A 24,588-nucleotide genomic window follows, 5' to 3' on the forward strand; every position below is an offset into this window, starting at 1 on the left:
CCGCAGCCGCCGCCGCTCGGGCGGCCGCGCGGCCCAGCCGTGAGCGCGGGGCCGATCCGCCTCGGCAGCGCTTTGGCAGCAGCGCGGCGCGCAGGGGCAGCATCCCCCGGGCGTGGTGGGCGCCGAGCGCCGCCGCCGCCGTCCGGCGCGGGAGCTGGCCCCGGCAGGGCTGGGCTGCTCCGTCTCCGGCACGTCAGCCGGGGACGAGCTACGTTTGTGAACCATCCACCAGCGCAGGAGGGGTGTACGGGGGGCGGGGGGGAGCACTCGCAGGAAGCCGGTGCGAGCGCTCTCCCCCCCGAGGAGGGCGCTTGAAGCCGGCCCCGCCGCTGCGCGGAAGGAGCGAACGCGCCGCCGTCAGCCTGCACCCCCTCCGGCCGCGCCCGGAGCCGCTCCCGCAGCCGTACCTGGCAGGAGAGCCCCCGTCCGCGCTGCACTTCGGCCCGCACGCAGCCCCGCCCGCACCGCACCGGAGAACAAAGCGAGAAGCCACTCCCACGCGGGGACCGCAATCCCCCGCCTCGGGCCGCCGCGGCGGGCGGGGAAGCTGCCGCACGGCCGGCGACGAAGCCGCTCCTGCCTGAGCCTTCGGCCCGGGCACCGCTCCGCACGGCCGGTACGCACAGCCCCGGCACGTTCAGGGGTAAAACCTACAGCCTCAAACATTTACGTGGAGCTCATAACAATAGAAATGGTGTCAGCGCTCCCATCCCGCGTTCCCCAGTTCTAAAAGCAGGTCTCTCTGGGGGCCTCACAGGTCTGCCTTATTAGCTCTCACTGTGCTTGCCTATTGCCCGTTATCAATAGCCATGCTGCTAAGCACGTGTCCTCTTGCCCTGGGCCCGAGAAGCTGCTTGCTGAATTCAGCATTTACCCACCTGCCTCAGCCCTGCTTAGCAAAAGTAAGTAGTACTTAGCAAAAGACTAATACTCAAGGATGTTAATAACCAAACTCAGTCCCTTCCAGGAGCATACATGGAAATTCACACAAATCAAGCATGCAAAAGATGGCTTCCCCCTTAACATTTCTACCTAAATTGGCATTTTATCATAAAGCTACAAAAAAACAAAAACAGCCAACAGCACTGCCTTCTCTTTCAAAAAAGCACACACTCAAGAGAACCATTACCTACAATTTATTCTAAGTATTCATTAACAACTCAATGCACACAACAGACAAGCAGCATTCAGAATTTACTCAAGTTCGACTTTCCACCAGTTGCTCCGACTTTCACAGCAGAGTGCTACAACAGACGAAGCCCATATGTACTCAACCTTACACATTTCAGAAGTTATTTTTACAAAGCAAAGTGGTCAAAATTTTCTCAACTATCACATCAGGTTTGTTATTTTTGTGCTAGACTTTGGACTGATGCTGTTGGTAAGTGGATGTTCCGAAAATTTTCAAATATACCAAGTACTGTGCTGCACAGAAGCAGGTGCGTCATCTTGGGAGTGTCACTCATAATAACAAGCTGTTATCAAAGCCAGTGCAATAAATGTTGCAGTTTCGTATTTAGCCGAAATCCAGGTGTCTCTTTGAACATCCCAGACCCATCTACTGGCGACCTAAAGGAAAGAAAAGACAAAGCTATGATTGAAGTTACTCATAACACTACTTTTATATTTTGGAAGAACACACAGCATCTCACAAGTGCTGATATAATTGCATTATGAGAGCTACGAATAGAACTGCACAATGATAGCGAAAACAAACAAGTGCTATTTGATACTAAAATGCACATTCTTCCTTCTCATTAAACACCCCACCACAACAGACCCAAACATTTCTACACCAAAACCTCAGTTCTCTGTCATGTTCACTTGACAGCACTTTAGCATGCTGGACCATAACGCCAAGAGACACCAGTGCTGGCAACAAACTGAGCTAAGAAGTAGCTGTTCCCCTCCACCTCTAGCAGCAGCTTACTCAAGTATACTTGTATACTTGCAGCTATTCTGAGCTCTTGACTTTTTTTTTTTTTTTTTTTTTTTTTTTTTTGTAGAATTCATTTCAAATCTAAACTGTGAAAATTGATTGCTGAAATAAGCATATTCTTCATGGAAAAAAAAAAAAAAAGTTTGGAGCATTTGAGTAAACCATCACATCCTACAGCTCCACACCCACACAGCACAGATTTAGAAGCAGCATACTGTGACACAGCACTGGGAACGTGGGTAGAGAAAGGCCTTTCACAGATCAAAGACAGCATCCTTTCAAATATTGATTCAGAATGTACATTAGAAACAAGGCATGATTTCACCTTAGAAAGACACAAGGTATTAAGAGGTGATGCTCAACACTCATAACTACAAGTGCTCTTCAGCATTCAGGAAGAGACCAAAAAGAGCACAGAATGCCAAAGTAAGCTTACAGCACTGCAAATTTACACATGAAAACTGCAGTCTGAAATGCTTTTGCTTTGGGTGTACTAAGTTCAGATCACTCTTGTCAAGTTGTGGTCCCACCAGCATCCATTTGGCAGCAGCTGCAGTTAAAACAGTTTCCCTTCCTTTTGTTGGCACCTGTTCCTTTCCACATCACCCCATGCTACAGCAACTGCACTGCATTTTGCACTTGCATACAGTGACCCAACTGGAAATCAACGTTCGCTGGAAAAGAGAAATATTCACTGCCTTCACACAGTTATACTGGCATAGGGCAGAGTGGAAACATCTGGTTGACAGAGACGCATGGGCTGCTTTACCACTGTTACTGACCTCAGTAAAAGAAGAAGAAAAGAAATTAAGTTTAAAGAAATCCAACCCCATATACAAGTATGGAACCTGAATGCTGCAAGCCCACTTCTCATTACTTTGTTGAATATAGAATAACGCCAAGGAGATAACATACAGTTCTAAAGGTTGTTTTCAATTCTCAAAAGATATTATAAATAATTTGTTTGCTCACATTTATTGCTTGACCTGCCTTTTCCACAATTAGCACTGTTACCACGTACTTATAACGGTCAAAGCCCATTTCCTTTGTAGCCTTTAATATTTCTTCTGAGAGTGAAGCACACAAGGATGGACTAGAATCTGCATCATATTTGGCTTGTTGAAGTTTACTCTATCAAAAACAATGTTGAAAGATCTTAGTTCTCATCCTGGGAGTCCTTTGCAAGAAATTTTTACAGGCATTTTCTTTAAAAGAAACTAGTAAAACAAACCGTAAAGTAGAAATGATGCTCACAAACAGGAAATGCTGCACTACTTTCACTCAAAAAATGTTTCGTCTATTTTTTGAAAGTAAAGAATTAAATATGTCCAACCTATCTCCATTCAGTGAACAGGGATGTATTATTTATCTCCAAAATTCGGGGACACCTCACTGGAAGAGAGCGCTGCAAATACCAGTTGAAGGCAGGTCTTCAGAATTACAGGAGTTGGTTGTAGCTTTTCAAGGTATCACTAACAGCTACATTTTAACAAACTGCTCCCACTTTTTCCTGCTTATCTTTTGTACACATTGGTCAGACTGTTGAGGACACCAAATATTTTACGCAATTCATGTGATAGTACTAGAAATAGTTGAAGCATAGTTCCACAAGATGGTTATCTGGGTGTTTTGGAGATCAGGCTACTTTGAACTGCGCTGTAGCTCACTCCAGTTAAGAAGTGGGAAGGAGTGCAAAGAGCTTCAGCTCCATGTTAACAGCATATGCTTTGTGACTACCTCGCAGAAAGCCTTCTGCACCTTGCAGAACAGAGCACATTCATACTACATGTGCGCCAAAACAATGCCTGCTAAGACCTATGCATTTATTTAAGCAACTTCCAATGTTCTGCTCATATAGTCACAAACTACTACTGGAAAAAAAAAAAAAAAAAAGACAGTTCATAAAAAAATACTATACCGTTAATATTGCTTGAGCTTTGTCTCTTACTAACTGATCCTGAAATTTATTATATGGTTCCAGTCTGTACGTATTAAGATATTTAATTTTTGCACCGAAACACTCTTCTTTCATAGGGGCTAAGCCTTCATAATTTGATAGCTTCTTCTTTCCTTTCATCTGTGCAAAATAAGAAAAAACTGCATTACATATCAATGATCTAGTGTTTAATGGCTTCTAGAAAATACCTTATGGGAGTGCATAAGAGGGAACAACAACAACAAAACAGTCTAGGAGTGTGTCACGGAAAACTCATAGCTTTTTTTCAGGCTGTTTTGAGACCACTACCTTCACTGAAAAGTAGAATAGTACTTTCCTTCTGCTCAATTTTCATTTCTTTTACACAAACTAAAATTAAGTTTGTACTTAATCTCAGCTTAAAAAACAAACAAACAAACAAAAAAAAAAACAACATGCCATACTAGTACCCAAAATCCACTTTGGGTTTAGAGGAAAATTCCACAAACCCCTGCTCAAGACTTTCAAGATTCTCATTCAAACATTGTACACAAAACCTAAAATACACATTTGGTTTGTTTACTAGGAAATTTTACTTGTCCTATTAAGCAAATGTTTTATGAGTTAACGTCTTCATCTGCTAATTCAAAATGTACTTCAATGTGCAAGCTTTGTCATTTTGATTGGAACTTAAAAGCGGGATAGCAATTCTTTTTGTGAGTCCTCAGAACTCTGAAGATTCAGATCTTCTCCTCACCCAGATTCTGTAACATAATTCTCTTCAATACAAAAACAAAAGTTGGCCTTCCGCAAATACAAGCTGCAGGTCTAATGGTACATACTGGTGTCACCACCTGCTGTCTCCATGGTTGGCTTAAACTACAACCATTGAACAGTAAGATGACAAAAGCGCACAGAACCAGTGAGATTGCAACAAAAGCCACAGTCAGCAGTCATCCACACCAGCTACCTTGTATCCACTTTCCAGTATCCCCAGTTCCTCAGTCCCTTGCTCTACTTCCTGACTACAGAGAGAATTTAAACCAGAGAAAGTTACCAGCTACCTTTAAGGAGAGAGCACGAAGAGGGTATAAAACCACAGTGAAGGGCTTACACTAAAAGGAACTGAACAAATAGAACAAACATAGGTAACACAAAAATCTAGTACAATTTTCTTGAGAAGACACATTACTCAGAGGCTCACAAGTATTTCAGCCAGAGGAGTCTGAAAATAAGGGAAGCAAAATAGTTTCTATGATGTCACTTAAACATTAGCCACGTTAACATGAAAGACATTACCTACGCCTATATCTCCTGTTTCCTTAACATTAGATTAATTCTGCTAAGAGCTATTTAGGATACTGGCAGCCCTTATGCAAACTGCCTGCAAGTGTTGTTACCACATCACAGAATTGTAGGCGTTAAAAGGGATCTCGGAGGGGGGTCACAACATCCAACTCCCCTGACAAAGCAGGTTCCCTACAGTATGCTGAACAGGAAAATATCCAGGAAAGTATTTAATATTTCTAGAAAAAAAGATTAATGTCAACAATTTGAGCTCTAAATAGTTCTGATACTGCACTAAGATGTAAGTAGACAAGTTCCACTCAGGTTGTGGACTCTCCTAATCTGAAACTCAAAACTCTGAAGAGTTAGCCTTTACCTGCTCATTGCAGGTCTTCTTAAAAGAGAATTTATATATATATAATGTATACATACGCACACACCACACATACAATATATATATTCACACACAAATATATATATATTAATATATACATATATTAAGAAATTGCTATCTGAGCCAGTTCATGAGCATCCCAAACCATTTCAAAGGAACTGAACCTGTGAAAGCAGTCACAATCTAAAAAGCAATTCATTGATAACACATTTGAACACGATTCACAAAAATCTTCAGCCTCTATAATTGTAGATAAAAGAAAACATGTCTACAGTGTATGACTTCAAATAGTGCTATTACCTAAAGTTTAACAGCTAGCAGTAATAACAGAAACTTCCACAGACGTTTCCTTTCCTGCAAGAAACCATTTACCAATGAGGCGATATCATCAACATCATCTCTATACAGTGCTGTTCTGCTCATGAAGAATTGAAATTGTTTTTGACAGGTTCTTGGCAATACTAGTTAAGGCATTCATAGGTAAGCCAACAGTTATTTACAGAAAGAATTCACCCAACAGGTGAAGGAGCTTTCTGGCTACAGCAGCACTCCCTCACAAGAAGCAGCCTAGGTCCAAAAGATGCCCTCCTTCCAGTGTCTGGCTCTTACATGAGCCAAGGGTATCTCATATCTCCACCATGGATCCACCTTTTCTGGTCAATTTGCCTATGCTCCCTAGGCCAACCACACCCCTTCACCAGGTGCTCCATCACCAGTTCAAGATGTGATCTAACAGTTTCTCCACAGTTGTTAACTTCATTAATTCAGTAACTAAGACATCCAAAGGGCTAACAAGCAAACCTACTACTGTATTTCACAATACAAACACTGAATTTTACCATTTGCTTCTTCATGTGCACTAGCATGGTGTTCCAAAATGTAGCACAATGTTGTGTTGTGATTACATTTCTACGCAGTATCTATGCCTTCATTGGAAGAATCTATCAGAGCCACACAAACTGATTTTGCATTGAAACTACTAAAGCCTGTACTAAAGCCTGTTTTGTATTCCTGGACTCTGGGAGAAGCTTAATTTTGGACATATGAGTATCAATATGATTAGAAAACAAAGATTTTGGCATTTCACAAAATTATAGAGGATTACACTGAGTTATAGGGGATGGAAGGCACCTCTGGAGATCATCTATTTCAACCCTATGCTAAAGCAGGTTCTGGACAGTAGTTGCACAGGAAAGCATCCAGGTGGGTGTTGAATATCTCTAGAAGAGATTCCACAACCTCTAGTCTGTTCCAGTGCTCTGTCACCCTCAAAGTAAATTTTTTTCTCATATTCATATGGAACTTCCTGTTTTAGTGTATGCCCAGGTTGCTTGTTCTGTTGCTGGGCACCACCAAAAAGAGTTCGGCCCCAACCGCATGGCTCTTGCTCTTCAGATTTTTATAAACATTGATAAAATCCCCTTAGTCTTCTTTTCCCCAGGCTGCACAGACCCTGGTTACTCAGCTTTTCCTCATAAGGGAGATGCTCCGGACCCCTTATCATCCTTGTGACCCTCTGCTGGATTCTCTGCAGCAGCTCCCTGTCTTTCTTGAACCGGGGAGCCCAGAACTGCACACAGTACTCCACGTGTCCTCACCAAGGCAGAGCAGAGGGGGAGAATCACCTCCCTTGACCTGCCAGCCACTCTGTTTATGATGCACCCCAGGATCCCATTGGCCTTCTGGGTCACAGGGGCACACACTGCCGGCTCATCTGAACGAAATACTGCTTGTTGTTAGGGCAGCTTTAACAAGAGTTGCTTTAAAGTTACACAAACGGAGTATTTCTCCAAGCACAGGGCACGCTCGTCCCTCACACACAGAACTGCCGGCGGCCATCACCGCCCCTCGCGGGGCGCGGCCGCGATGACCGCCACGCCTCCCTCACACCCGTCCTCCCGGCCCGGCCGCTCACGATGTTTCTATCCCACACGCTCGTTCGCCGCCTTCCTGGCCTGTGTGCGGTGGCGGACAACTTCGACACGTTGGAGGAATCCTCCATGGTTGCCGGCTGGCAGCGCCGCTTTCCCCAAGGAGGGGTCGGCCGGAGGGTGCACCTCCGCCCTGCTCCCAACGCCGGGAGCAGCGGCCACGCTCGCGTGCGGCCGGCGTGACGCTGCGCTCCGGCAGCGCGCCGTGACGTTGAGCGGGAGGGCCCGGCAGCAGCGGAGGTAATGGCCGTGACGGCCGCCGCGGTGCGGGTGTGCGAGCGCACCGCTCTCGGGCGCTGCGGGGTTCCCCGAGGCCTCGTCGCTTGTGCTCTGCGCAGCGGAGTTTGCTGCGGTTCGCGTGGTGCTCTGGCGGTGAAATCCGGAGCGAAGGACCCAATTAAGCGTTTGTCGAACGGTGTTTCGCGGCCATCTTAGGTTAATAGCAGGCTGGGTACAGCAGATGGCACCTGATTGCAGCGGGGGGTGTGCAGAGCTCACATACAGGCCGTGATCTTCAGTCTGTCTGCATAGATTGCTCTGAAAGTAATCCCTCCTATTTGTTTCTTATTTATGTTAGGAAAGCTACAGCAGAGACAAAGGGTGCAGTAACATTGCTTGATAGAACACATTTGCAGCTTCAAAGCACAATTTTTCAATATAGTCACTGCCAGTAGCCAGTTAGCATGGATGAGCTGATTGAGATGTTTCATTTTGTGGTGTGACAGATGTGCATGGCTGTCCAGGATGTGGCTTGGCTTTCTTGTTGCAGTCACTACTGCTGAAACGCACCACCCACTGCCCCATATCCACTGTTTGGTCTCTATAAATGAACAGCAAGCATTGATGAATGTCAGTGAGTGCAATTTTTTTTTTTTTTTTTTTTTTTTTTGTTTTTTGTTTTTTGTTTTTTTGCATAGAGGAATTCAGTTCCACTCCCTTTCTTCATATGCACTTCCATGTCAGATGCTATTTGGTCAGACTACTCCTCTGCTGCCTTCTGTCACGCAGCAACAAAACATAGCAGAATATTGGTGGGAAGGTTCAACCTAGACTGCCATACCACCAACATCCACTTTTGACGTTATGAGCCAACGAAATAGGAGGTACTGTTTCAGAGCACCCCTTATATACAAAATAGTTTGAGTCAGAGGGACACCAGCACCCGCTCAGTTCCAACCCACTGCCATGGGCAGTGCTACCCCAGCCAGCTAAGGCTGCCCACAATTCCATCCAACCTGACCTTAAACACCTCCAGGGATGGGGCATGCACAGCCTCTGGGCAGCCTGTACCAGTGCCTCACAACTCTCTGACTAAAGAATTTCTTCCTTGTGATTAGTTTGGTAGGTAGAATGCATCTGAAATATACAATCAATGAATGTATAGATGTTATAGTTAGGAGATGTACCAGAGAGCTTGCTACACAGTTATTACACCAAAGCAGAAAAGATAAGATGGGTACCTGTATTTTGGGCTCACTTATGAAACTTGCAAGGAGTGGATCTCCAGAAGAGATCCTTCTCCACTGGTAGTCAGCTCTTAAATGGGTCTAGGAGAGATGAAGCCAGGCTCCACCTTCCGGCAGCGCTCCTCCGGTGCTCCTCGGCTGAGTCATTGCTCACCTCAGGTGATCAATCACAGGTTCAGGCCACGATTCAGCAGTTCCCATACAATACCAAACTGAAATTATTCAAATAAAAGCGATTTTGTCCTTCCTTTTTCAGATGGCATCATCAGACTCAGTCACAACTTGTCTTTCTCCACCTGTGCATTATGTGATTTGCAAACTTGGCTTTGAAAAAAAAGACGTCTATGATATTAATAATATTGTGTCTGAAAATGGAGAAGTATGTTGGCAATCTATTACAGAGCACGTGCATTATCTTGAATCAGGTTGGTATTATTCTGATACGATGAAAAGATGTTTACAGCTGATGTAGAATCTCATTATAGTTCACAGTACTCAGAACTTAGTTGTAATATTTTATTTTGGTATAACGTTAGCTTTTCTGCTGGAATATGTACATTTAGTATTTACAGGGAGCTTTAAATGTTTTATCCATTTCTAGTATTTGGTTATAGATGACTCCTAAGATCCATGTAATCTGTGCTACATAGATAGTTCAATTTTTGTTTCCCCATTCTTGTTTCCCATCTCCTTTTGCTTGTACGTAAGGAGTTTGCCACTCTCATGGCTCATACTTGTTTTCTTCTATGTTCTTTGTATGCCTTTTGCAGTAAATTTAAAACACCTGGGAGTCATCAGTAGGGCTACTGTTGTTTTTGTTTCCTTTTCTTCATCTTTCACTTGTACAGAAGTATTATTTGTTCTCCCTTCTGTATGTAGAACAGTTTATAATTATGCTTTTTTAAGCAGAACAAAATGTTTCTATTCTGATGAACTGATTGTTCATTTGCCAAACTGCAAGCTTTTGCTAATTTGCTGAAATGGTGAAAATGGTAGATATTTCTGCCCTGGGCAATATTTTTCCATGAGTCAGGAGAAGATTGCCACCCAAGAGAAGCAGTTATACCGCTCTGTAGTGTACCACATCAATCTGCATTCTTTAAAGGGTGTAAGTGGTGCTGCTTGATTAAGACCTCAAAGCCTGCAGTAGCTTCCAGCTTGGTTACGTGGAATTGCTGCGCTCTTTTACTAGTGGATTCTTCCACTTTCAATAAAAATTGAGCATAATTAGATGTGTTATATTAGGACATAAATAGAACTTCAATTCTGTGTTTTCTTATGTTAAGTTTTGTTTTGGAGAAGGCATTTGAATCTGGTTTTACAACGCACTTTTCTGTAGTTCATTTGTCTGTTCTTTTGGACAGTAAATTGTAGTTTACTGCTTGTGCTGAACTAACAGAGATAAAAATGTTTGAGCTAAATGTATATATAGACTGTTGGATGCTTTACTTGTTATGACTTCTAAAATATAGAACCTTCAGAAAGTTTGGTTCTAACCACATCCCATTTTTCAATTCAAGACCAAAGTGTGGATTATATCAAAAGCATACGATCGCTTGGACCTGTATGTGAATCTGTTAATTTGCACTTCAAATCTCTCACCAAGGACAAATTTGTAGTTCAGTATGCATTATGGTTCCAGTGGACAAACTACACAGAGGTATGGAAATATCTGTTGACAGTTGTATTTTGGCACATGACCTCTTGTTGGAAGTACACACAAAAGAGATCAACAATCCAAAATGTGTTTCTAATTGTCCTTCTCTTATATAGTCACTTCTAATTTTCCTGACTCAGTAATTAGATATATATATTTATATATACATATAGGGTTTGTTCTAACCAAAGATAGTAGTATCTTCTTTTTCTGTAAGACCTAGTGGTCTGTGCTTAATATCAAGTATTATTATGCAAAGTCACGGATAGTTTTTTTTAGATGTGTTGTACTAAATAAGTTTCGACTGAAAATACAGGAGGTGTGGACAGTAACCCTTCAATCATCCACAGTTTGATCACCTTGGCGTGGTTTTATTTCTGTATTTGCATAGTGACTATCACATATGAATATTTAGATCATATTTTTTGTGTGATTTTGATTTCTCCTTCTGAATATGTAATTCAACACTCTTCTTCTCTCCAACCCCCCTTCCCAAATCACACAGTTATTTCTTGAAGTGTTTGATGTTCTACAATACGCCCAATCTACAGAAGTTGCTCTTGGGTTAATGAAACTAACATCGTGCTTGGAGAGAGCTTTGGGTGATGTAAGTGCCACTATGAAGATTCAATTGCAGGTTTGGTTTTATAAGATGAGCATAAGTTCTTAGATTTAATTGCACAAAAGGGAGATTATCCTGTAGTGTGATGGTGTGTGGTACACCTTCACACACCTGGCCACACCTTCAGTGATAGCATTGTGTGTTATGTGAGCACAAATGTTTGAAGACCTAGTAGGAAGCTGGATTGATTAACTGGTCTCAGTTCCTTTTCTCCTTTTTTTCACACTCTCATTGTTATTTTTCAACTGGATCGATTCCGTTTTTCACTCCATAATCACAAAGGTGCCACCACTGCTAAGGTTGGCACGCAGGCTAGGGAGAAGGGAACATCTATTGTTTTTTTGTTCTTGGGGAGATCACCTCCTTCCTACCTCTCCCCATCTTGCTTTCTTGTCAGAGTATGTTGCCCATACATGAGATAGAGTAAATGGTTGTTGAGTCTCTATGAGGAAAGGGCAGAAGACAAAAGGTTCACATCTAGAAATACAGTTTTTTCCAAGTCTGAAGGGATGATGAATTTTTGAAGTAATTAAAAATTCCCTTAATTACATGGTGTTGTGCTTGCTTTCTTACTTTTTTCAATTTTAATTTTTTTTTTTTCTTGGAGCAGTGGAGAGAGAAGAATGTGCCTGTAGGTACTGTGAATATCATAACCATGGGAACATCAAATAGGATATACACTCTTCTCTGATGCAGGCCATAGATTTTAATTTGTAGTGAAACTTTAGAATTGAAAGACTTTTCAGTTGGTGGGTTATGTTTGATTATTTATTTTACAACAATGAAAGCACTTATTGGGTGAAATTAGTCAAGGTCTATGCTTGAAATACAAAGAAATATATTGAATTATTTATGTTATAATCACTTCTACTTATTTTTTTTTCAATAGGTACATTTACTGATTGGTAAAGATTGTCCCTTCCTTCTAAGAGATTTGCTTGCTTCTGAGCAGCTTGCAGTTGTTTTTGGACAAGTTGTAGTAAGTGCACAGTTCTCAAATAAATAACAAATATTGAGCTGATTTTTATTTTTTTTTTTTTTTGCCTGGCTTCCAGTTTTAGTCTTTGCCTGTGCTAAGGAAAAGTTTCAAATTCTGTAATACGTTGGGAAGACTTCCATTACATATATGTGAATAGTGAATATTATAATTGTATGCACTGGAATGAGCTGCCCAGGGAGGTGGTGGAGTCACCGACCCTGGAGGTGTTCAAGGAACGTTTGGATGTTGTGTTGAGGGACATGGTTTAGTGAGAACTATTGGTGATAGGTGGATGGTTGGACTGGATGATCTTGAAGATCTTTTCCAACCTTGGTGATTCTGTGATTCTGTAAATTGAAATAATTTTAAAGGGTAGCCCATAATTTTTTTAAATTGCTTTTCTATGTGAAAAAACCACATACTTAAAACGTCCCATATCTGGCAAGGGGGTAAGCAAGCCACAATGGTGTCTGCCTCTTTTTGAGTTGCACAACTTGAGAGCATATGTCTTGCAGTGGCAGTTACTTGTAAGATAATTTCCCTTTCATCACCACTGTAGTAAAACACTTTATAATATTGACCACAATGCAATTTATGTGAATAGAGGAAACTGGTTTGTCCATTGCCATTTGCAAATAATAATAAAAATTTCTGAAGACACTTACCTTCTTGTGTAAGCAGAGGAGATGGTCCCTTTTATACTGTTCTATAAATACAATTTTATTTTTTTTTAAGGACAAAGTATTGGATGTGTAGTGTTAGCCAATCTAGTAGTTTTGTAAGGATTATGCCTTGAGCTGTAGTTCCATGTGGAGTAGATTAATTCTTACTATTAAAAAGTTTCCTTTTTCCCAATGGAATACTGGGAATACAACTTTGAATGCAGATTCTTTTTTTTTGTGTTAATTCAGACTAAATTATTGTGGATTTATAGTATGATAAGTAAAAGCTCAACTTGAATTAATTTGTTTCCCTGTCTTAACTGTTTGACATGTTTAGCAGTTTTGTTCTTTTTGTATTGTATTCTATAGCATGTATGAGTAAGTTAAGATTTCCTTTCAGAGAGTACTTGGAATTCCAAATAATGAGTTGCAGTTACTATGACAAGCTGTGACCAGTTGTCTTGACAGTAGACATTATAGTTTCTCAATAATTTATTGAATTTCCTGTCAGGGCAAGACATAAAGTAATAAATTATAAATTTCTTCATGTAGTAATCACTTTGTTTATTAATTAGATGGATGTACTCAGGATATTCATTGGATCACCATATGGTCTGAATCTTCGTAATGTTTTGTGGCATGGGTTTGCATCCCCACAAGAAATTCCTGCAAAGTAAGTTGTTAAAAAAAAATCTCATTTTCTCATCCAGTCAGGCTAACAGTGCTTGAGAATTGATTAATAAAACTTGCTAACTCTTACAAAAATAATAATAAAAAAAAAGCATTCTCTAAGGCTTTTGGCAGAATCCTTACAGTTTTCTCTATTTTGTCCTGCTGCTGCTACCACTTCTTTTGGAACTACATTTCCATAGAGTACTTCAGCCATTATGAAACCAATCAGCTTTAGAAACAGTGTGTTTTTTCTGTCAGGAAAAATGAAAAAATTTAAGGTCTGGGCAGTCAGGAATAAATCAAAACAAAAGGCAGAAGAATAGGAAAGGAAGAGGAGCAGCAGCAGCCAAGGAGAATGCACTGGTGGTTTTTTTTTTTTGTTGTTGTTGTTGTTTTTTCTTCTAACTCCACATTGTTTTGTCATGCTTGTAAAATGCAATTAATCATTTAGCTCCTTTACCCAAAAGGGATGGGTGAAATACGGACTGAATCTTGTTTGAAAGAGCAAAAGAAACCTTTGTCCCTGACCCAGAAATGTGGATTATTTGTAAAAGATTTTGTTGTATTAGCTTTTCTAATATGTTTTAATATTCTCCCTAGATATTGTGCTATGCTGCTTTTTTTAACTGCAGGATTGGGTCAGTTGTTGCAGACATATCTTCTGAAAACTAAATATGTTTTAGTACATCGACCTTATGTGACCTTCATTAGATTAGAGGATCTTGATGCATTTCCAGGCAAGTATTAAACCTTTAGTCATTACTTATTACTATGTTCTTTATTGTTTCATTGTCTAGAAGTGCTATTGAAAGTAATGTGTTTTCCAGTTAGATGACTGAATCTTTTAGGTAAGATACATATATAATAGTGTGTTTAGGTGAATCAGTTGTGCTTGTAGACACCGTAGACAACTTTTTAATATATAGACTGTTGTACTGATTAACAAAACAAAAAATACGGAATTCTAAAATAGATGTAGCATGCTGAAATGTGTTAATAGTGCAGCTTAGGAAAGACTTCAGCTCTATGTTTCAATGTTTTGATGATGAGAACTCACTTCCTTTAATAGTCAGCTAGTTTTGGTTTTTGTTTTTGTTTTTTTTTGTTTGCTTGTTTTTGTTTTTTCAAAAATCTTTAATTCTTTCCAGAATCAGTGGATTCTAGCAGCAAGGGTCTCGTCAGAAGTACTTTGCATCTTGCAGCAAAGGTTGTGGTGAAAGAGAGTATGGTTACATATCTTCAGTATCCTGATACTTACCTCAGGAAAAGTTCTGTATATCAACAGTTGAAAATTTCCAACATCTCTGCATCCTTCCCCTACTGGAGGGAGGCCCCAGGCTTGGACACAGTACTCCAGATGGAACATCACAAGGGCACAGTAGAAGAGGGCTATCACCTCCCTTTCCCTGCTGGCCACCTCTCTTGTGATGCAGCCCAGAACATAGTTGGCCTTCCAGGCTGCGAGAGCACACTGCTGGCTCCTATCCAGCTTAAGTGTCAGTACAGAAAATCTGATAACATAGGAACAATGTCACACTGATTCTATTAATGTAGACTATACTTTTCAGAAGTATTTGAAGCTGGTGGAGAACAGCTGAACAGAAACTGGAGCAATTACTAAGTAGTCTCAGGAAAAAGCACCCATGACTTTTTAACTGTGCTTACTGTGTCGTTTTACATTATTAATAGAAATGCAATCTTACAAACTCAATTTCTGATCTTAAATCTATCACCATTACAGTTGCATTGGAAATGAATTGAATAGCTTATGCTGAAGTAATCTTTGCAATGAAATATTAAGAATTAGAAAACCATAGATTGTATGTAATTTATCAATGCTATTTTACTAACTTGCAGATCTTAATCATGAAACACTTTGTGTAGCGGAAGAGCTACTGCAAGTGTCTAACTTTGTGCTAAGAACAATGTTACCATTTTGGATGGCTGCTTTAACAGCTTTCAAGCAAAGTAGGTAATCATTGATATTTTTCTTCCTCCTATTTTTCATCTTCTTCTACATTTTTATTTGAAGACATTCATGATTTATAGAAAATTAGCCAGCAGCATTTGTAGATTCCAGTTTTTGTTGAATCTGCAGAAGATGTAGCTGAGGAGAAGTGCTTTACAAAGCGAATGGGAACAGCTCTTCATGTATTAGAGTGCTTGGGTTGTTTGTTTGTTTTAATAAGTATTTTTCGTCTTCCTTGTCCATTCATGTTTTTGTAAGTTAGTGTCATCCCTGAGCTGATTTGAATTAGGTGGTCAGCTTTTGTAGGGTGCATAAAGTCATTTAATTTTCATATGCTATCATTAACAAGAAATTTTGCTCTGGGTTCTTTGACCTGGATCTCAGATTTCATTTGGATTGTATTTATAAGTGAGGGAGAAGAAATTGTTTCTCTGTTATTTTTTCAGGTATGCTGACTGTGTGATTCTCTTACTTCCTCAGCTGGAAGCTGGACTTAGATTGCTCTTCACTACAACTAATAACTGTCCTAATAGATTGCTAACAGCTGAGGTAAATTTCTGTCTAAAATCAGTTAGTGCTAGCAATATTTGCAGAGTATTTATTATGGTAGCACAGTGTCTAAATTTAGCTTTTCCTCTCTCAAAATCTGAGAATTAGGAGAGCGTAACTTACATTTTTGTAGTATTTTAATGATTATTTTTTTTCTTTTTAACTAAAAAATAAGGAAAAAAGATGCCTGCCAGTAAAAGTGGTCTGAAAAAGTACTTCAAGGTTAGTGTTCTAGAATGGTATTTGAGGGAGGAAAGTTGATCACATTCCATTTATTTGGAGAAAAAAAAAAAAAAAGTAAAAAAATTGAATACGCTCTTTTTTATTTTTTAAGGGTTTATTTGCTATTCATGCACCTCTGGTATCTCATGTATTCTGAACTTATATTTATTCACTCACATGTCTATATAATTGTTTTCTATTAATAATCAAATAATGTTTTCTATTGCAGTCTTCTGCTTTCTACACCACTTTTGATGAGGTATTTCTGATTTTATTTTATTTTTTAAATTCATAGCAGTGTCAGCATTTAAACTTTTACATGTTTCTCATTAGTAGAGATCAGAACATACTTACTAATTGAGTTGGATAAGGCACTGTTTCTAAATTTTTCCAAGTAGAAAAGAATGGGCAGTAAATATACTTTAAATTTGGAATCCTTCAGGACATAACAAAATCATACAGGTTATAATGAACAGAACTTAATTTCACAGAATCATAGAATGGCTTGGGTTGGAAGGGACCTTGAGGATCATCAAGTTCCAACTTCCCTTTTGCAGGCAGGGCCACCAACCTCCATATGTAATACTATCCAGGCTGCCCAGGGCCCCATCCAACCTGGCCTTGAACACCTCCAGGAACAGGGCATCCACAACTTCTCTGGGCAAATTCTTTTAAGTTTTTTTATTTTATTTATATGTTTTTATTTTATATTTCTTCATCTTAAAGAAACAGTTATTTCTGGTAGACTTAGTTATTCAAAATAAATACAAATAAACTTTGCAAGCAGAAGTTCTACGGCTATTATTGAATTTTCTTAGTCTGTCAGTAACAAATAGGCACCTTGACTCTGAAGCAGCTCTGAAATAATTACTTAATATTAGAAAATCTCATTACTGAAGTGTTTTTCCTTTGATTTTTTTTACTTTCAATAAAAGCTTTCTCTTCAAATGACTTTTCCTAGATGCTAACAAAGCATTTGGACAGTGAAGAAATCAATCAGCTTCCTTCAGTTCTTGAAGAACCTGCTATGGCAAGTGTTTTGAACATTCTTTTTGTTGTTGTTATTTTGTGTTTTTCATTTATTTGGGTTTTTTTTTTTTTTTTTTTTTTGTTTGTTTTTTTTGGTTGGTTGGTTTGGCTTTTGTTTTCCTAAATTTAGCAGCGTATTTATGATTGTGTATTTTTTTGTCATTTGTTTTTTTTGTCATTTTGTCATTTTGTCATTTGTCTCCAGAAGCATAGTATCAGAAACTTGTTGCTGTTTCATTGTGAAGGATACAAAGTAGTACCTGACATGTTACATTTGGTTAGAATCTAAATGTCTTTCTGTCTGAAATGTTCAGGTCTATGAGTTGTCTGTGGTAATTTCTGAAGATTAGCTGAAGAGAGTAGAAGAAAAACAGATGCTTCATATGAGGAAAGCTGAACTGTTTTTCAGTTTCTTCTGGGGCATATCCTGTACTAGGTAGCCAGATCATACAACAGTATAGCTGCAAGCTTGCCAGAGCACACCCTACATATTGCCACCCAAGACTGTGAACATGAAAAATAGAGGTATTGAATTTAGAGGTCTCTTGAGGCTGTAAGAAAGATATAAGTTCATTGCACTGGGCGTCAGAGGCAGCAAGGTGGTGGAGGACTTGCAGCATAAAATCAGAGAAAATCTGTTGTTACCGTTCATGGAATAGTTTGTATGTCAGTTTCAAGTTTCCTGAGAAGCTAACACAGTGGACTAACTGCCCTTTTATTTTTTTATGAGCATAGTTGCATTGTTTTCTATGCCTAAAGGGACCTTTTCTTATGGATACAAATGCATTTTTACCTTTTAGAAGATACTCTGTATGCTTACCTCTATTGGTGTATATCTCCACAGGAATTTCTTTGGGACTTCTTGAACCACCAGGAGGGTCCACGCGTAAGAGACCATTTAAGCCATGGAGAGATCAATCTAAAAGCATTTCCCAGAGAAATAGCCAATCAGTTGGTGGCGTTTGCAATTACATTACTCTGCAGGTTCTCGGATGAAGACATGGTTGCTTTTAAGGTAGGATTCAATATTATGCTTTCAGAAGAGTCAGCAGTTGGATGACAGATGCGATTTATAGTGTCTTATGACTACATCTTTCTTGACAGCAGCTTTCCACTGAAATGAAATATTCCTCTAAGTGAAAATCTGTGCAAGCATGTTTTCTAGGATTGCAGTGAAATAAGTGCAGAAAGTTTTCCAAATGTTTATCCTTTCTTACTGTATCTTGATCTGTTTGCTTAATCAATCCTTCTTCAGGTAGTTAGTCCATTTTATATAGAACAACCGTAGCTTACCTAGAGAGATATGTAATGTTTGAGAATCTCTTTCTCTCTGACATGCTATAAGTAATGGAAGTAGTTTAGAAATGGAGATGTGATTTGTTAACTCTCCTTAGTGCGTACACTTTTTGTCTAGCAGTACATGTTTTGTAATGTTAACTACTATTGTATTTACTCCCCCAAATTTCCTGTTCATATTTGCCATTACTTTCAATCTGGTAAAGCAACCTTTGAGATAAATCTTCTATTTATTAGTTAGAGCTCTTTCATTTTCTAAAGATGATTTTCATGCTGCTGCATTGAGAGAGTACATAATTAGTTATCTCTCAGCTACTGCCAGCTTTTGTACATGAAAAATGTCAGAGAAATTAAGCTTTAAACTGATGATTGCTGCATTAGTCTCTCAGAAATTTGGAAGTCTTTGACTTCAGTACTGTAGGTGGCTTGAATACAGATAAGCATAAGTCTAGGTCTGCTCACAATTGGGACAGTTTAAAGAAACTTGTATTTTGTAATCAGGAGCACTTGATCATAAAGCCACTGATGAACTGTGCAAGTTGCTACCGCTCTCGATTTCATCCAATTTCCAGACTTAAGAAACAGGTAAGTCCTTGCAACTGAAAGCATTTTAGTCCTTAAAATTGTGAATCTTTAAAAATAGTCTTAGTTGCTGTCTTCAAACTTTGGTGGTCCTAAAAAGTTAGAATTTTACATAACTCTTTTTTTTTCCTAATGAGTTTTCAGGCTTTGAGAAGTAACTAAGCACATGGCTGGACATACAGCATGTACTGTTCCTGCTCAAATCACTGTATAGCTTTATTTTTACCAGAACGGTTGCTGCTTTATGGATTTCTTAATCTTCTTGTCCCTGACAAGGATTAAGTACTGTATAAATCTTGGATTGGGCTACCACAAGTAACATTTTTGTTATATGAAAGCCAATTACTTAAAGTTTTCTTGGTGTAGAAAAAGTTGCTTTTTAGTGCCACAGTATTTCTCAGCCAATTAGTTCATGAACTGCTTGAAGATGTTCTTAATTGATTTGGGTTTGCAGTAAACAATACTCATTTTAGACAGCTTTTGAATTATATCTTACAAAGGCTTTTTTTTTTTTAATATCAAAGGAAGGGAAGAAAGAGTAGTAAATTGGTTTCTTCAGGTGATATTTTAGCATGGAAGGATTTTTGCCCTAACATAAACCTTAATAATTTTAATAATTTGTGCTGGCTTACAAATTATAACTACTAAACAACTAATTTACCGTGTGTTTCTGTCTGTTTTTTTGTGTTTTTTTTTTTTTTTGCTAAAATTGCTGCTAAGAAAAATGAAATGTATTGTACTGTATGCTCTCCTGTTTGTCTAAGGCTGTACTTTGCATAAAGTTTTTTCATAACACATTCATGATTTTTAGGTGCTAGAATGTATGAAGAGCATTCACTTGTGGCATGAATTACCAACAGTGACTGAGGAACAAATTCAAACACTTAAAGGGTATGTGTTTGCTGTTTTAGAAAAGATACTTCTCAAAAACATATGAACAACAGAGTTTGAGATTAAAAGTCTCATCAGATTCCTTACTAGTAAGATTTTAGACACCAAAGGGGTTGTGGGAAGACTCCTTCATTTTCTTTTTAAGTTAATCTGTGTTGTATGCATCTGTAGCCAAAAGATACTGGAAAAACTGCAAACACTGCTATCTGGAAGAGAATGTTGGAGCCCTTTGAAACCAACACAAAACTGAGTAGCTGTTCTATTTGTGAAGAGATATTGAAGGAGCTCTTAAGAAATTACGTTAGATGTTGAGCCCATCACAACAAAAACAAAAAGATGGGTCACTAGATATAAAACAGAAAATAATTGCTTGTTCTGGAACAAGAAAGTAGTAGCTGAATCAATGGCAGATTTTAAATGAGATATTAGATAGATGAAAGAGTACAACATTCTTTTGTGATTTAAAAATGAAAAAGTCAGTTTTATTATTATCTCTGGGAGAAATTGCGCTGATGTAGAGCTAAGAGATGAAAATACGATGTGTCAGGCATATACCTAGTATGCTTCAGGATTTTAATGAATAAGTGAAAAAATAAAGTGATTAAGAAGACAGAACAGAAAAGACTGTTTTTAATTGAAGAAAGAAAGTCGTAAGATGGAGGGAAAACTAAAATAGCAGAAAGTGAGAGTGGATATCAGATACACTGCTGTCCAAAATATCTGCATTTTGATCTGTGCAACCTAGGAAATAAGTACTGCATACTGTTGTCATCTCAAATTGTACTTCTTTGTTTTATTTTTTGAGGTTGGAAGGAAATACTGAAGCTAGTATGATAGTTTTAAAGGTGGCTGAAATTCTCTCTCAGTTGCAGCAGCAGTATTCGCCCTGTAACTTCTATAATTCAGATGACCCAATGAGTACTGTTGCAACAGAGAGGTAAGTTTGATCTTTTCTTGGTTTCTGCTGTCAGCTTGTCCATGCAGATCACCACTCAAGAACACTCAAACCAAAGTTATTCATTTCTCCATCTTCAGTAGCAAAATTCTGAAATAGAAAATTCCTTGTTACACTTATGGTCAGATTTTAGAGGTACATTCAGAGGTACATTTAGAGGTACATTTTAGAGGTTCCAGATATAATCGATGTGGAGTGTGGATGATCAAAACAACTTGTCTTTTTCTTGATACTCTGGTGGCAATCTTAAGAAACTTGTGAATCAACTGACATGTTGGAACGAAACACCTAATCAAACGTAAGAGATGTGGGCAGGATAGTGCAAAGAGGGTGGTACACATTGCTTTATTCATATAAATTGCATGCCTTCTATTTACTACCGCTCAGTTTATAAGAGCTGTATGCTTTCTACGTACTGCCCATCAGTCTGCATTTGTTCTCATTTATTAAAAAGAAACCTGATTAGTAAATTGTTACATGGTTTTAAGATTTTTCTGCTTTTATCGCTTTTAGTCATCAATGTTTTGCTGTCTCAGATAATTTTGGCATGAGGGAGATTAAGAAACGCTTCTGTAAGAGCAGAGTGCTTAAAGTGCTGTGTGACACATTGTGTTTGCAGATTAGAAAATGACAGAAGAAAGGTATTTTGTTGCTTTAACAACTTATTATCCAGTGTGCAGTTGATTAAAACATTGGCCTCACCGCCAGTGTTTTAAGAGATGTTAAATCTGCTACTTGTTCTGCCCGGAAGACCGTACGCTGCTGTGGCTATTAACTAATACTATTTGTCTGATTAGGTTTTATTCTGGTGGATGCTAATTCATTGTGAATTGAAATACTGTGGGAGGCCTAAACCACAGTGCTCTGATTTGGTGTGCTTGATGTATCATTTTGGCTAAGCATTTTTGTTTATTGTGGTTGTATTTCTGTAGTTTGAAATGGGAAACATATTCATCACCAGTAGGTTTTAAATTATGTTATGTAAAGTGATAGAAAACACTGTCACTGCTTCTACAGAGATCCATACTTCTTCTGTCAGAGTAATCAGTTTTTAAGGTTTTTTTTAATTTAAAACATTAGCTACAATCAAACAAATATCAAACTAAAGCTGATATGAAATATATCTCATGTTAAATCCAGCTGGCAAAAGGTTGAAACTAACAGTTACTTTCTATTTTGAAGACTGTTGCTAGAACTTTGTGCTAGGCACATTAGCACACTCTATTCTCCAAAACCTGTTCTGGAAGTGTTAGTGGTACTCCGTAAAATATGCACACAGTGCCATCAAGTGTCTGAACAAGTTATTGCCAGCATTAAGTTGAGATACCAACAGTGGACAGAAAAGACTCTACGCTCTCGCCAGAGGCATAACTATCTACGAATGTTGAACAGGTTGGCTGATGTTTTCTCTCTGCTTTGTGGCTGCGTTTATGAGAAAGTTGCATGCTGCTGTTGCTAGTTTTCAGTGTGTTGTCATACAAGTTTTAAATTCACAGTGTTCGTGTGTTTCATGGATCATTTCAGAGTTAAGTGTCAACCCAGTGAAATAGCAGAAAATCTCAATTTGGAGAACAGTTCAGTGGATGGTTTTATCATTACTACACTACTTTCCTTAAGCTTTAAAATTAAAGTGTCGCTTAAGACTATGTTTTTAATTTCTCAATTTTCCTGCTTAAGCATAAAAAATGACATTTGAGTTATACCTGAGTACAGAATGTAAAACTGGTTTCAGGACTCAACCTTCTCCAGTTCTGCTGCTTTTTATCATTATACCTGAATCAGTATCTTTTAGATAGATTTGGAGAGATTTTTTTAGGATTACATTAATTTTGTTCCCATTCACAAGTGTTTTTAAAGGATTTATGAATTTACTTCAAAAAAACTGGAAAATAATTTTTTTACTTGATTATTTTCCTCAAAATATTAAACCACGTTATTTAAAAAAGGTAGCTTAAATGGACAATGAATATTTGCAACTCAGTTGATCTCCATTTTATTATCTTGGGTTAAGAGGTGCTGGTGAGTTTTCCTCTGAAGTCTTAGTTAAATTTGTTGGCATTTTTTCCTGTTTTGAGATTTCACAATTTACTGTATTGTTTATAATTTATGTATAATTTAGGTATTATAATTAATGACCCCGTTAATTTGGGTTTATTTTAATTCATTTATTTTACTTTTGTCTCTTCTAGCATTAAGTTTTTATCTCCGGTGTTACGGCTCATCTTAGTGTTGATTACTCTGGAACTTGTTAATGTCCACTTGGTCTGTAAGAAGAATCCTTCTGATTATCATCAGTATCTAAAGTAAGTATATAAGGTGAATATAAGTATATATATGAATATAAGTAAGTATATAAGGTGAATATAAGTATATATATGAATATAAGTAAGTATATAAGGTAGAAATAGGAAGTTTCGTACATTCTTCATAACCAAATGAATAGATTTGATCTGTAATATACATCCTATGGAGACAAAAAAAGTAAAAAAAAGAAAAAGGAGAAAAGAAACAGCATTATCATTAAGCATTAGTGCATTATCATTCTTTCTGTAATTATACTCATCAGTTCTATCTCATACAATGTTAGCTAAGGACTAAAATAACTTTGAAAATGTATGGTCCAATTATTCACATTTTTTACTGATTAGACTTCTCCTTAGCATAAACAGAAAATGATCTCACACCCAAAAAATGTTAATGCATAAAAGCTGTATTTAATATTTAAGTGATTTTACTCCTTGTGTGTCAGTTAACAACAAGTTGCATTGTGAAACATTTGACTGAGAAAGGAAAGAAAACAGTATGTGGAAAATTGTATTACACATTATATCATTGCATTCTTTCTATGTCAGTATTTAATTGCAGTTCTGAAAATCATTACTTCTTGCTGTTGGAATGAAGGAGTGGTTATTTTCCAAAAGTAGAATGAACTTTAATGTGTTGGTCATCCTGAGGGAAATTTGGAATTTTGGAGAAAGTAGCAACTTCAAGTCAGGCATTGAGGTCCTTTTCTCCTTTAATGTCCTTTTAATGAGCTTTACTTCTCTTTTTGTTTCTTATAGGTTTTTGAAGTCACTCTTGCAGTATGCTGAGAACTTGGTGACATACACAAGCCCTGAGAAAAACAAGTGGGATGAAACCATACAGCTCACAAATAAGGCTTTGTTAAAAATAAGGAAATTCAGTGATGGAAAGCTGACATTGATACAGTCAGCTACGTAAATACTTTTAATGTTATTTGGACGTTGTTATATCTTAAATGCTTTGGAGTCCTCATGCTTGTCAAGTCTAAGATTTAAAAGCAAACTTCATCATTGTAAAATTTTGGATGCGAAAGTCATTATTTCTATTATAAGGCTGTTGACAGCAGAGTTAAGATCCGGCTTCTGAGGAATGGGCTGTTCATCAAATTCACTGAAAAAGATTGAATGTGAACCAGGTCAGGATGGTGCATGTTCTACTTCAAGTATATAATGTATTTCGTAGATTGGTTTTAAAAAAAAAAAAAAAAAGTTTTTTATTACACTGTAAGTATCTAAGAATATGAATAAATACTCTGAAAATTTGTAAA

At 38.2% G+C, this 24,588-nt stretch overlaps 3 protein-coding genes across 5 annotated transcripts in view; 1 reads left to right on the top strand and 2 right to left on the bottom strand.

Moving 5' to 3' along the window:
- The window catches only part of WDR27 (WD repeat domain 27), an 83,155-nt gene extending 81,707 nt beyond the window's left edge, over nt 1–1,448 (bottom strand). Inside the window, exons 1-2 of the mRNA XM_042816856.1 lie at nt 1,422–1,448; nt 34–650 (exon numbers count right to left, since the gene is read on the bottom strand). Coding sequence (XP_042672790.1) covers nt 34–650; nt 1,422–1,448 — 644 coding nt within the window. The remainder of the gene's footprint in view (nt 1–33; nt 651–1,421) is intronic.
- Nucleotides 1,129–7,634, bottom strand: DYNLT2 (dynein light chain Tctex-type 2). Of its 3 annotated transcripts, none has more exons than XM_042817402.1 (5): nt 7,451–7,534; nt 5,836–5,889; nt 3,858–4,016; nt 2,912–3,070; nt 1,129–1,569 (listed from the first exon to the last, which is right to left on the bottom strand). In XM_042817402.1, exons 3-5 carry the CDS (start codon nt 4,014–4,016, stop codon nt 1,459–1,461), a joined length of 429 nt encoding a protein of 142 aa, XP_042673336.1. In that variant the 5' UTR covers nt 5,836–5,889; nt 7,451–7,534; the 3' UTR covers nt 1,129–1,458. The 3 variants fall into 3 exon arrangements, with proteins under 3 accessions (XP_042673336.1, XP_042673344.1, XP_042673327.1); XM_042817410.1 differs by lacking the exon at nt 7,451–7,534 and adding an exon at nt 6,375–6,712; XM_042817393.1 differs by lacking the exon at nt 5,836–5,889 and having other exon boundaries at nt 7,451–7,634.
- Nucleotides 7,626–24,588, top strand: ERMARD (ER membrane associated RNA degradation). Its single transcript, XM_042817381.1, has 18 exons — nt 7,626–7,706; nt 9,189–9,357; nt 10,453–10,592; nt 11,095–11,196; nt 12,101–12,190; nt 13,428–13,525; nt 14,125–14,261; nt 15,382–15,496; nt 15,940–16,042; nt 16,494–16,523; nt 17,226–17,294; nt 18,138–18,308; nt 19,091–19,174; nt 19,983–20,062; nt 20,868–20,999; nt 22,200–22,409; nt 23,207–23,320; nt 24,080–24,588. Exons 2-18 carry the CDS (start codon nt 9,189–9,191, stop codon nt 24,237–24,239), a joined length of 2,004 nt encoding a protein of 667 aa, XP_042673315.1. The 5' UTR covers nt 7,626–7,706; the 3' UTR covers nt 24,240–24,588.

This window comes from Centrocercus urophasianus, unplaced genomic scaffold (genome assembly GCF_019232065.1).
Source record: "Centrocercus urophasianus isolate 14NV4802_14NV808 unplaced genomic scaffold, USGS_Curo_1.0 seq_10, whole genome shotgun sequence".
NCBI classification, from domain to species: domain Eukaryota; kingdom Metazoa; phylum Chordata; class Aves; order Galliformes; family Phasianidae; genus Centrocercus; species Centrocercus urophasianus.

Excerpts from the sequence above, each read along its gene's own strand:
- DYNLT2 (XM_042817393.1), bottom strand. The coding sequence starts at position 7,537 with ATGGAGGATTCCTCCAACGTGTCGAAGTTGTCCGCCACCGCACACAGG. Across the intron at positions 3,071-3,857 it reads AAGCTCAAGCAATATTAACG|AGTAAACTTCAACAAGCCAA; the intron begins GTATAGTATTTT and ends TGTTTTTGATAG. Across the intron at positions 1,570-2,911 it reads AGGCAGGTCAAGCAATAAAT|GTCGCCAGTAGATGGGTCTG; the intron begins GTGAGCAAACAA and ends TCTTTCCTTTAG.
- ERMARD (XM_042817381.1), top strand. The coding sequence starts at position 9,189 with ATGGCATCATCAGACTCAGTCACAACTTGTCTTTCTCCACCTGTGCAT. Across the intron at positions 17,295-18,137 it reads TTCTTGAAGAACCTGCTATG|GAATTTCTTTGGGACTTCTT; the intron begins GCAAGTGTTTTG and ends ATATCTCCACAG. Across the intron at positions 20,063-20,867 it reads CAAATTCAAACACTTAAAGG|GTTGGAAGGAAATACTGAAG; the intron begins GTATGTGTTTGC and ends TTATTTTTTGAG.